Source organism: Carettochelys insculpta, chromosome 21 (genome assembly GCF_033958435.1).
Source record: "Carettochelys insculpta isolate YL-2023 chromosome 21, ASM3395843v1, whole genome shotgun sequence".
NCBI classification, from domain to species: Eukaryota; Metazoa; Chordata; order Testudines; family Carettochelyidae; genus Carettochelys; species Carettochelys insculpta.
In genome coordinates this window covers 7297925-7310701 of record NC_134157.1, presented here as the reverse complement: position 1 = coordinate 7310701, position 12777 = coordinate 7297925, and the positions used below count along the sequence as shown (strand labels likewise).

At 46.4% G+C, this 12777-nt stretch overlaps 1 protein-coding gene across 1 annotated transcript in view; it reads left to right on the top strand.

Annotated features, from left to right (window-relative positions):
- The window catches only part of PAPPA (pappalysin 1), a 248149-nt gene that overhangs the window by 75417 nt on the left and 159955 nt on the right, over window positions 1–12777 (top strand). Inside the window, exons 4-5 of the mRNA XM_075015238.1 lie at window positions 4242–4535; window positions 12111–12303. Coding sequence (XP_074871339.1) covers window positions 4242–4535; window positions 12111–12303 — 487 coding nt within the window. The remainder of the gene's footprint in view (window positions 1–4241; window positions 4536–12110; window positions 12304–12777) is intronic.

The window sequence follows — 12777 nt, the reverse complement described above, 5'->3', positions numbered from 1 at the left end:
GCCAAAAAGAGTCAGAGGGACAGCTCACTTAAGCTGTGTCTACACGTGCACGCTACTTCGAAGTAGCGGCACTAACTTTGAAATAGTGCCCGTCGTGGCTACACGCGTCGAGCGCTATTTCGAAGTTAACTTCGACGTTAGGCGGCGAGACATCGAAGTCCCTAACCTCATGAGGGGATCGGAATAGCGCCCTACTTCGACGTTCAACGTCGAAGTAGGGACCGTGCAGACGATCTGCGTCCTGCAACGTCGAAATTGCCGGGTCCTCCATGGCAGCCATCAGCTGGGGGGTTGAGAGATGCTCTCTCTCCAGCCCCTGCGGGGCTCTATGGTCACTGTGTGCAGCAGCCCTTAGCCCAGGGCTTCTGGCTGCTGCTGCGGCAGCTGGGGATCCATGCTGCAGGCACAGGGTCTGCAACCAGTTGTCGGCTCTCTGTATCTTGTGTTGTTTAGTACAACTGTGTCTGGGAGGGGCCCGTTAAGGGAGCGGCTTGCTGTTCAGTCCGCCCTGTGACCCTGTCTGCAGCTGTGCCTGGCACCCTTATTTCGATGTGTGCTACTTTGGCGTGTAGACGTTCCCTCGCAGCGCCTATTTCGATGTGGTGCTGCGCAACGTTGAAGTTGAACATCGACGTTGCCAGCCCTGGAGGATGTGTAGACGTTATTCTTCGAAATAGCCTATTTCGATGTAGGCTTCATGTGTAGACGTAGCCTTAAGCACCTAAAAGTCTGACTAGGCTAATCTGAATTACACCAACTTCCCTGAGGGACAGCAAAACTGGACAGGAGCTCTCCTGAGAACAAAGTTGATCCCATGTTTTCCAAAGCTTCCTAAATCCAGTATCACTTGGAACCACCAAATTCAGAGTAAATGCAAATGAACAACAGGGGAGGAAATAAGTACTGTCAACCAGACTTTTCTGGACCTAGAATAAAGTCCAGTTCAGATTTGACAGAGTTTTGGAGGTGGCCCTTTGGATCAACTCTGATGTCATGTGAGCCAGACCTTCTTCAGCTTAAGCACAACAATGAAGAAATGGCAAATATAAAAGGCTCCATAAGAGATACAGAAAGAGCACAGTGTGTGCATTCCTTAGTCTATAACATTCTGCATGTGACCTGGGCCGAGCAAGGATAGCCTCACTGGTGGCTGTGGGGTGGTCAGAGAGTCTCCTCTACATTCAGAGGGACAGGCCAAAAAAAAAAAAGGTTACTACCTTCCCTATTTAAGAAATGTGGTTGAAGGTGGATACTCCCCCACAGGCAGCCAGCATTTCATGCAGCATTCATCAGGGCTATTCATACTAAATGAGGACACTAGCATTTAAATATCAAAAGAGAGTTCCCCCCAAGAGATGACACTCCTCCACAGTTATTCCTGCTGAGAGGGCCTGGGACTGGAGTGGACAAACGTGAATGCCTCAGTCTACATTCCTACCGCATTCACTGCAGCAAGTCCTCTTGGCTGAAGCTAAGACTGCCAAAATACAGTGTCTTCCTGAAAGCCAGTGCTCCTTCTGTAACTTCTTCCAGGACCAGCTGTGTCCAGCGGAGCTCTGGGTTCTCCTTCACTAACTCAATCCCTACCATGACTCTGACAGCCTCAGACTGAAGTAGCCTGGATTGTCCTTATGAGACTATGCCACTACTCTTATAAGACCTCTTGCAGAGGTAAAATGGGATTGAAATAGCGCTGATTTCTCAAAAAAGCTCCTGTCTTTGCAAATGTGGAGAGAGAGAAGCAGAGAATGGGTGAACCCCTTGTATTCCTCTGCTCAGTTATAAAAAAATCATTAGAGCGTCTCCTCCTGGACACAGGGGGGGTGGCATTCATTTGTAGTTTCATTAGTTGTCTTTTCACTTCTCTGATTGTCAACAGTGTATCTTAACAAACCAGCTTAAATTCAGCTTCTATGGTTTATTGACAGAATTTATTGACTGGAGGGAGATCTCACTAGAGCACTAGAAAGCCTTTAATTGACAAGTTAGGTTGACTCACAGTAAAAGTAATAATAATAATTTCCTGTTTTAATAGCCCCTCCTGCCCCACTCTTGGTCTGTGAGAATTCATTTTAAATCTTTCTTTTCTCTCGCCCTCTCTCTTCCATAAATCCAATATGTATTTAATAAAAATATGAAATATGCTCTGTAGTCCAGATCTAAGTGCTGGAACATAGATTGTCTGGGTGAGGTAACTGTCTTTTGTGCAAAACTACAATTGATTTAGACTCTTGACAGCTATGAAAAATAGACATCTTAAACAAAGCCGAAAATAAAACAACCTTCCCCAGCTGGTTCTATGCAGTCCAATTCCACCACTCTTTAGTCAGCCTTTATTGTGATTGCATCTCCTACTTTGGGGCGGTGCCAAGATGATCAGAAAATAAAACCAATGTGTGTGCTTCCTAAGGGGCTGTCACAAATTAAGTAACAGAGATTCTCCCTGGGTGAAATTCACACACCCCACAGAGAGCCCAGATGCAGAGGGAGCTGCGTAGGTGCAACACAGGGAGTACGGAACGCCAAGATCACACACCTCCCTCCGACAAAGGTGCTGGGAGAGCAGGATCCAGCTAACCACCAATCCACAGCCCCCCCGCCCCCCCACCAGTTTGACTTGCACAAAGCTGGCACAGAGGCTGATTCTGCAGCATGCTGGAGATGTGCAGACACTTCTACAGGATTGCTAAGAGATGGGCCCGGGTGCAGCCCCAGGCATGCCTGAAGGAGGGAAGAGGGCTTTGTGTTAGTCTGATGCACCAGACAGAATTTCACACTCACGTGCCCCCTTATAACCATCTCCTTTTACACAGGCAAAAAATGTGTGTCCTTTCTTGTCCCCTCTGCACACACGCACTCCAACTCCTTTCTCATCTGCTCACTCTCCTCTTCCCGCTTCCACATGCACCCTCGCACACACCTCCCCCCGTTCCTCTGTCATTCACACACAGCCCTTTATGATTGTAACAAGAGTCAATGAACAGATGAGCATGCATAGAATCTGTGGTGTGTTATAATGCAATGATCTCATCCTCGCAGCACTACAGCCGCTGATAAAACTCCTCCTGCCAAGCCCCTGTGCTCCTCCTTGTCTCTAAATGAGCAGCATATCACATCCACGTTTGTTTTGCCAGTATTCCTTTGTAAAACTGTTTTCCTTTGCCTGGTGAAGGCACCAGCTAGATAGGTAGCCACTCTAAAATAAAAAGGCTTGTGAAAAGGTGAGTTTAACCAGCTAAGTATAGAAAATATGCAATATTTCACGAACTGCAAATATAGCCCCCACAGTTAAGCTGAAAAGTAAAATTCTGGCCATAAACTTGGTGTGTGGCAAAACCTTACTAACTTAATATTTACTTAACTACACCTCCCATCATTCACATGCAAAACCTGAGTACTGTACCATTCGCATCTGTGCATAGTGTTAACATCTACACTAACATGTTATGTCTTAACTAAGATGTCATATTTCTTTACAAGGTAGAACCTATGCATTTACTAGTGTACTGTGCAGAACTGAGAACTAGCAGTGGCTAATAAATACGCAGATTACATGTCATCTGAGATTTTCAAGACTGCCTAGGTGATAAGGACAAAAAGGTCCAGTTGATTTAAAGCCTCATCCTTTACACCATGAAATATCCTCATTTTAGTTTGATGCTGCAAACTTCAGCAACCAGCACCTGGACTTTAACATGAGTTATCTGGGTTCTACCAGTGAGGCCCTTATCCCATGTGAACACCATGTTGGGCATGGTCTAGATCTGTTTTGTTTACCTGTCCGTGTCATATGGTTTGTTTACAATCTGACGTGAAGAAATGTTGTCTCTGAACATACTGGGCCAAATTCAGCTGTGGTGTTAGCTGCTGCATATCTATTGATTTTAATGGGAATTTTGATTGAGTGAAAACTGAGTGGCTGAGCCAATGCCCGCTAAAGCCAGTGGAAAATTGCCATGGAAATAAAGGATTCCATGCTCAGGACCTTAGGCCTGGTTCCTTGGTTTCTCATCTTCTCTGTCTCATATCATGCCACTTTCGTGTAAGCTGTTTGACTAGGATTTAGTGGTTGCAGCATTTACTCTTGTGAAAGGCTGAGCTCTGACTGTGGGCTGCAGAGGGCTCTGAGCTCCCTGCCCAGATGCACTGGGAGGATCTGAGGCCCTTGAAATAATCTCCACTCCCCTGGCGTTCTGAGATAAACACAACAAAAGCAATTGCTCCTTGTTTTCTCCATGCAGGTGGCATCGTGCTAAACCCTTCCTTCTACGGCATCCCTGGCCACACACACACCATGATCCACGAAATCGGGCACAGCCTGGGCCTCTATCATGTCTTCCGGGGAATCTCTGAGATCCTCTCCTGCAGTGACCCGTGCATGGAAACCGAGCCCTCTTTTGAAACTGGAGACCTTTGCGGTGACACCAACCCTGCGCCAAAGCACAAGCTGTGTGGGGACCCTGGACCAGGCAATGACACATGTGGTTTGCACAGTTTCCTAAACACACCATACAGCAACTTCATGAGCTATGCAGGTACACAAGCTTTGGCCGGGGTGACGGGGATAGGAGCAGGAGGAAGAGAGGGAGGTTTAATTTTTACATTCTGTTGCCGATGAGACACGATCCTGGGGTCATCACTATTTGTTCCATTTTGGGAGGGCAGGGAGGGGCAGCAGCTGTGTGTACCAGGACACTGCTTGCTCTTAAGTGCTGGTCGCCTATCAGGGAGTGAGAGGAAAGTACATAGATTAGGTGAATTGCTCCTCTGCCCCTCCCCTCACCATCCAGGAATGAGAGGTATGTGTGCAAGACGCATACTTTTCCCTTGCTTCCTGACAGTCAGGGGACCAGGATGAAGAGCGAGCAGCATAGCTGTACACATGGCTGCTGCCCCTGTCTTCCCAAAATGGCACACTTGTTTGTACTCATTGCTTTTCCACTGGCACTTTTCACACCTGGTGATTCAGGGCTTAAATCAGGCTGCCACTTCCAAAGTAAAGTAGGCAACCAGTTCCTCCATAACTTCAATGGGAAATGTGCAGTGTTCCCTCTTATTGTTTTCCTTCAGTAAGTGGAATAAATTTTGTTGTATGCATCAAGGCATGTATGGATGTGCACCACCAATATAAACAAATTCTGACGTCTGTGGGTGCTCTGCTCACTAGCTGTGTGGCACCTGAATTTCTCCGGGCCAGCTCCCCAGGTGCTCAGCTTAGAGGGATCACTGGATGTGGGTTCCTAGCCCCCTTTTGTTTACTTTGAAAATTTCAGTGTTGACGATTATCTCCCTATCCCTTATGGAGACCATGGTAGTCAGTGTTACCACCAGCGTCGCTGGAGGAGCATATCATGGAAAGAGTATCAGACCCTGTTCACCCTCCTTGGGGTGTGCTCTAGTACCATTTGTTGGTTGTCTGGGCAAATGATATGGGTTAGGTTCAGCTCAGACTCAGAGTATCCTTAAAAGCTCAAATCCTACCCCGTGATTTGGGCTAAGAACATAAGAATGGCCATTACTGGGTCAGACCAAAGGTCCATCTATCCCAGCATCCTGCCTGCCAACAGTGGCCAGTGCCAGCTTCCCCTAAGACAATGATCAAGCAACTTGTCTCCTGCCATCCATCTCTAGCCTTTGACAAACAGAGGCCAGGGACACACTGCTGCACACCATGTGGATGTTTTCAGAGAACTATCCAGGATAACCCCAAGACATCTTTCCTGATTAGTTGTAGCTAAATTAGCCCCCATCATATTAAATGTATACTTGGGGTTATTTTGTCCAATGTGCATTACTTTACATTTATTCACATTAAATTTCATTTGCCATTTTGTTGACCAATCACTCAGTCTGGTGAGATCTTTCTGAAGTTCTTTACAGTCTGCTTTATTCTTGACTATTTTGAGCAGTTTAGTATCATCTGCAAACTTTACCGCCATGCTACTTACCCCTTTCTCTAGATCATTTATGAATAAGTCGAATAGGATTGGTGCTAGGACTGACCTTTGGGGAACACCACTCGTTATCCTTCTCCATGCAGAAAATTAACCATTTATTCCTACTCTTTGTTTCCTGTCTTTTAACCAGTTCTCAATCCATGAAAGGATCTTCCCTCTTATCCCATGACAACCTAATTCACACAAGAGCCTTTGGTGAGGGACTTAGTGAAAAGCTTTCTGGAAATCTAAGTATACTATATCTACTGGATCCCCCTTGTCTGCATGTTTATTAACCCTTTCAAAGAATTCTACTAGATTTGTAAGACGTGATTTCCCTTTACAGAAACTATGTTGACTTTTGCCCAACAAATTATGTTCTTCCCCATGTCTGACAATTTTATTCTTTACTATTGTTTCAACTAATGTGCCTGGCTCAGTGCTGACATTGCAGTGTAGCGTTAGGAGTAGCATTACCTGGGCCCTGAGCTCTTGGGAGGCCACACGGAAGAAATTCAAATGGCATCCAGCTGCTTAGCAGAATGTCCAGAGCTAGCAGCATGTGTTTCTGCTGGTGCTGCACATCCACACATGCCTTGATGCACATAACAAAATTTATTCTGCACAGGGATGGAAAAAAATAGACAGTACATTGGTCAGGAGCAAGTGTTGAACTACTGGAACCCTTATTCTTCAGGAAGGACATGGAGGTGGGATCTCTGCCCCTATCCCTTGGCAGTTCAAGGGACAGTGAAGGACAGTAAGCTGGTTCGTGAAGAGGATAGGAGATAGCTACTGATATCTGGGCAGCATATTTTCCCCCTCCGACAGAGTGCTAGGTCCTGATGCTCAGTTTCAGCAAGGGTCTTTTACATCACCCTGTCAGGATTCAGGTGGCTTAAAGTTAAATTAAACTACTACTAAGAGTAAGATTTTGTCACAGAGATTGTGGACATCATTGAATTTGTGACTTCCAGAGACCTCCCTGGCCTCTTTGCTTCAGCCCCCAGATAGCAGAACTAGAACTGTCTGTCGGGCCCTTTGTATCTCCCAGCTGCTGCAGGAGGTGAGGGGACCCCACACCTCCCAGCAGCCATAAACAGACCACACAGCTTGAAGCTGCTGCTGCTGGTGGTGGTGGAGCGGCAAGGTGCGGGGGGATCCATGCTCTCAGCTGTCATATATGGATAATCGCTACAGTCACAGAGCAGTAGGTGCTGTCCCTCCTTTCACCCCATTTGGTCATTGGTCCTTTTAATAAAAGTCAGGGACAGGTTGCAGGCTTCTATGTATTTTTGGTTCTTGCCTACAACTTCTCCGTGACTTTTACTAAAACAACTGTGACGAAATCTTAAACTTAACTATTCCTTGTACAGCCACTTTAAGGAACCGTCATAGAGAAGGCAGAAACACCAACTGTACATGCAAATTGCCATACATGCTAATGTATCTGTGGAGAAGCAAGTGATTAGAATCACCCTTGGACAGCGGTTGAGTTGATTTATGACATTTATAAGTGTACTCTGGATTCCAGGGGATCTAATGGGTGCTGCTGCTGCTCTTATTTTCCTAGTCCTGGTTTCAAGGACAAGTATACACAAAGTGACCTAGCTTCTCAGCACCTGCGGTGCACCTTTCAGGATCTGGCCTGTATACTAACATTGTAGTTATGCAGATATACAGATTGGAGCCGGAAACTATTCCTGCCCACTAAATTCCTGTGGTAATCTCACACCTACATACAGCTACCACCTGTTGTGGACAGGGGAGGAAGCTTTTGGGGTGGCTCCTGAGTGTTTCAACATGCTGAGAGCGCTCTCAAGAGAGAGCTTGCCTGGCCAGCTTCTCCCTGGTTTGATCCAGACAGGCAGGGACAGGGAGATACCAATCTGCTAGTGAGAACTAACGAGGTGCTGGTGCTGTGAATAAAAGCGACTATTTATTCTTGTAAAATGAAGTGAAGCAACACGATAGGCATCTCTAGAGCTCATGCATGAATCTGTTTGCTTTTCTGTTGTTCCCAGTGGAATAAAAATCATATCAGGATATCAAATCACTGTAGAAATACCTTTGAAGCATCTTGGCTGAGGTCATACCATGCTCAAAGACTGACTTTCTCTCTTTCTCATATCTATATTGGCCTGTCTATCTTATCTGGCTTGTACTTTGTCTCCATAGGATGTGCCCATACAGAAAATCACCTGTCTCTGGCTCTCTTTAGAATTCAGAGGAGCTAAAAGCAGGAGGATAGATTTGCATTATCTCACCTGTCAAACAGAGCCATGTTGTCTCCAGATAAACACAACTTTACTTCCCCAGGGCCACTACCGTGGAATTCTGCCACTGAGTTCAGTGGGATCAGTAGTCTAATGAAATCTCTTTCATTGCTCTGGTTATTATACCGCCTGTGGATTTGTGAGCCTTTCCTGATCCCTGATGACTCTCTCGCCCCTCCCCCACAAAAGAGCAACTTAGAGATATACTTGGGCTTCAGGCTAGCCTGCATGTCATCTTCCTCCTCTGCTATTGTTCCACACTGAGTCCTGTCTATATTTTATTGTTCCTTTATGGTGACTATTCAAAGTCTCTTGTGCACTTCTGGGATTCCTTGAGGAATATTTATGGCTTTTACAGGATGTTCAAGGATTGATTGTCAATAATTATTGAGGAAATCCAAGGATTAAAGCATCTCCGTGCATGTACACAGCAGCTTTGAGCTGTCCGCTGGGATTCAGTACTTACAAACCAACTGCACCTGCCCCCTTTGTTTGTTTCTTTGAGGAGGGGAAGTCAGTTTCCCTATGGAATTAGCAAAAGAGATGCATTGGAGAGGATATGTTCCTTTTCCCATGCTTGTGGCATTAATTCCTGCAAAACACCTCCTGGAATGGTTTGGGGCTGGAACTGAACCATAGCTTCCAATCAAAGCATCCCCCACTTAATCTGTGGCTTGAGGCCAAGGTGCGAAAAAGCCCTTGAAGCCAGCAAGTTCACTTTTTCTTTAGAACATTTTCTTGTTCTCTTATTTCTGGTGTGATCCAAAGTGCTCAGATCTGAAGGCATGGGGACAGCTACAAATAATATAACTAATCCCCAAAATAGCCTGCTGGCAAACTATTCACATAGCCAAGCAAACAACCCAACTGGCCTCAGGAACTCATCACCATACAAATGGAATACCCAAGAGCCGTGCAAAACCATAATGGCACCATAGCAGATTGAAGCCTTGTTGTGCTAGATACACTCTATATACGTAGCAAGACACAGAATCCTTGTTTCCGAGAGCTTTGATCTAAATGAGCAAGGTTCAATCAAGAGCAAGGATAGAGATCAAGGGAGCTGCCTGGCAGTTATCTTCAGAGAAGACAAGACAAAGTCTGACATCCGCCACTCTCCCTCAAAGGAGACCAGAAAGGGAGAGAGAATCTTCAGTTCCCTGCTCCACCAGAGACCTCCAGCGGGACCTTGGATAGTTCATTTGGTCTCACTGTACATCTATAAAATGGGAATCTGTAAATCCCTACCTACTAGAGGGGTTGTAGGAAGGAATACACCAAAGACTGGAAGCAGAGGAAAAATCCAGTACTATGGTAATAAGGTAATATGTACCATTTATGGCTGTGGAAAAGCAGATGATCATGTGATTTACCCTGGATCACCCTGGAAATGTGTGGCATGGCTGCAGAGCCGTTTAAAAAAACAAATACTCCTGTCCTAGGAAGTGTCAACATTTCAAGATGACTGATTCAGGCCAGGAAGTTGAAACGTCAAATGTTCTCATGAAATGAAACATTCTGAAAAGTTTGTAATCAAATCTCAAAACAGCAGATTTCACCACTGACAATTTGCTGAAAGGGAACATTTCACTCTGAATCGACGTTTTGAAAGGAAATTTTAATTTCAAGTAGATGTTTCAAAACTTAATAGCATTTTTGTTTGTATTCTCCTGACTAGATAATTTAAAATTATTGAAACTAACTTTTTGCCAGTGAAAAAATGATTTTTGATACAACCAGGAAAGATTTTCAGTTAAAAAAATGTGACCAATTCTATTAAATTCAGATTTGCTGAGTTCCAGCTTACTGCTAAAGCCACAAGAGCATATTTCACAGATTCACAGCGTGTAAGGACAAAAGGAAATATCAGATCTGGGTAGGCAATAATTTTTGATGGAGGGCACTCTGAGATTTTGGTAAGTGGTCAAGGGCTGCATGTTTCTAAGGAGGAGGTGCAGAGTCTGGGATGGCGGTTGGGTGCAAAAGGGAGCACAGAGGAGAGGTCTGTGATGTAGGAGAGTGTGTGGGGTCTGAGAGGGAGATGGGTGAAGGAGTGGCTTATGACCTGGGGCAGAGGATTGGGGTGTAGGCTCTGGGGTGGGCTATGGGTTCAGGAGAGGATTCTAGTGGAGGGATGTAGGGGAGGGTGACAGGTATAAGAGGGAGCTGTGACCTTGGGTTGAGGGGAGGAGGCTGCAGAGCATTTGAGTGGTGACCTGGGGCAGGGAATTTGGGTGCAGGGTCCAGTATGGATACAGGAGAGGATTCTAGCCTGGGGAGGAGGGCTATGGATGGGGTGCAGGGGCTGGGAGGGAATTGGGATGCAGCAACAGAGACAGAGTCTAGGCCGGAAGCACTTAGCTAGGCAGGTCCCAGCCACCTAAACTCTGAATCAGGCTGCCTTGCCTGGTAGCTGCCCCAGCTCACTGGCTGTTCCATGTGGCCCTCTGCACCTGTGGGGATGGGCAGTTTGGGTGCTCTAACCCCCCTAGCAAAATCTGTCAGCTCCTATTGGCTGGAAACTGACCAATGGGGGCTGAGAAATTGTGCTGCGCTGCCCCCGTCTCCAGCAAAATCTTGCTGTTCCCATTGGCAAGTTTCACACGCTGCCCTCTGCCCTGAATAAAATCTCTCAGCCCCTATTGGCCAGAAACTGGCCAGTGGGAGCTGAAAGATTTTGCAGGGGGCAGTCCCTGAAACTCTCCCTACTCTGCAGGCCTGGGGTCTAGTTGTGAGCCAGATTAAAAGGCTTGTCAGGCCTGATCTGGAGGTGGGCCTCCTCTAGCCTGCCCCTGCGTTACCTCATCCAGTGTGAATTTCCCATTTCACCTTGTCTGTGACTAAAAGTATATCTTTAGGAAGTGGGGAAAGGCAACCACTCTTGATCTGAAGACCACATGAAAAACCTTGCACTCCCTCTAACTTAGCCTGCTTTTTATGAATACTAGTTTCCTGAAAAGGGAGCTCAAATTAATCTCTGTGCATTTACCTCACAGGCACCTGTTTTCCCATAGCCTACCTCCATCCACCCTTCTGCAGACCCAGAGCTTACTGTTGACAACTGTAGTGGCTGTCTCTTCTAACACATCTACTTCCTTCTGGGTCTCTGAGGGGTGACAAATGGCTGCTCCCCAGTTTTCTACCTTTGGGGACAAGCCCAATAAATTTATTTATTCCATGTATCTTCGGAGGACAAGACAAAGTCTGACATCTGCCCCTCTCCCTCACAGGAGACCAGAAGTGGAGAGAGAATCTCCCTTTCTTGGTGCATATGGTTCTGTATTTCCTCAGGGCAGGTATCTCCCTCCCATGCTCCCTTGGTCCCACCTAAAACCTTATGGGACTTTATCTTCCCCCTAGGGCCTAGCACAGAGCCAGCATGATAGGAAAGGGAAGACATGGAGGCTGAGGATATGTGGGGAGCCAGTCCAACCAGACAGGGAGCTAGAGAAGAAATGGAGGTGGCCTAAGGAAGGAATGGGGAAGACTCATGCACTAAATTGTGCTTTTGTTCCATTCCCTGCCTGCATTTCTTTAAAGACAAAACCTTATTCCACTTCCAGCGATTCAGTCGTAGGCCCAGCTGTGGCCAGAAGGTGCTGCACTCAGGCTTTCTGGCTCCTTTCACACCTCTAGGCATCACTGCCCTTCTTGGGGTGACCTTCAGGATCTTCCTGTTTGTCCCCAGGCCATAGCAAGAGAGGAGGTTTTTTTTGAAACATCTGTTTCCTTTCACCTGTCTCCAGAAGTGATGACTGCATTAATTTGTTCGCAGACCATTAACTCCGGAGAGCAGGGAGAGCCCATCCTGGCATCTGCAAGGAGCTTGGGGAGCTCACATTCACCAGCTCATAATTCTCTCATCTCTCTCTTTATCTCTCGCTTTGTTGGCTTTCAGATGACGACTGCACCAATTCCTTCACGCCCAATCAGATGGCGAGAATGCACTGCTACTTGGACCTGGTGTACCAGAGCTGGCAGCCTGCCAAGAAACCTGCCCCAATTGCTATCGCCCCGCAGATCGTGGACCGAACCTCCAACTCTGTCACTCTGGAGTGGTTTCCTCCCATTGACAGTCACTTCTTTGAAAGGTGATAACGAACTTTTATGTGCTTCAGCACTTAACCTGAAAGAGTCCGGGGAAGGGAGTGAGGAAAGAAGTGGACACCCTTGTTCAGAAAGCGCTTAAGCGGGGAATGCTTTCCTGAATTTGAATTAGAATCAATAGCTTATTGATCTATTTGCACCATCTCTATCAGTTCCTCTCTTCCCTTATTGTCCAGAAGCATTCTTTCTTAGTCCATTGATTGGGCATTTAAAGAGCAAATATCCTCCATGTTAATTCTGGTTTTGCAATCTCAGTGGTTGTTGCTTATGTGAGCAGATGTCCATTTACAGCTAGATCCCCACAAACAGCATTATTATCTACCCCACTGCTCAAAACAGGGCAAATCCCACTTGTGCTTCCTCGCTTTGGAGCTTAGCTCCTGCCTGTGCTCGCCTGGCAGTGGAAGCTCTGCAATTCTGCTGTGCATGGGGGCAGCAGTGTTTGAGAAGTGGGAGTA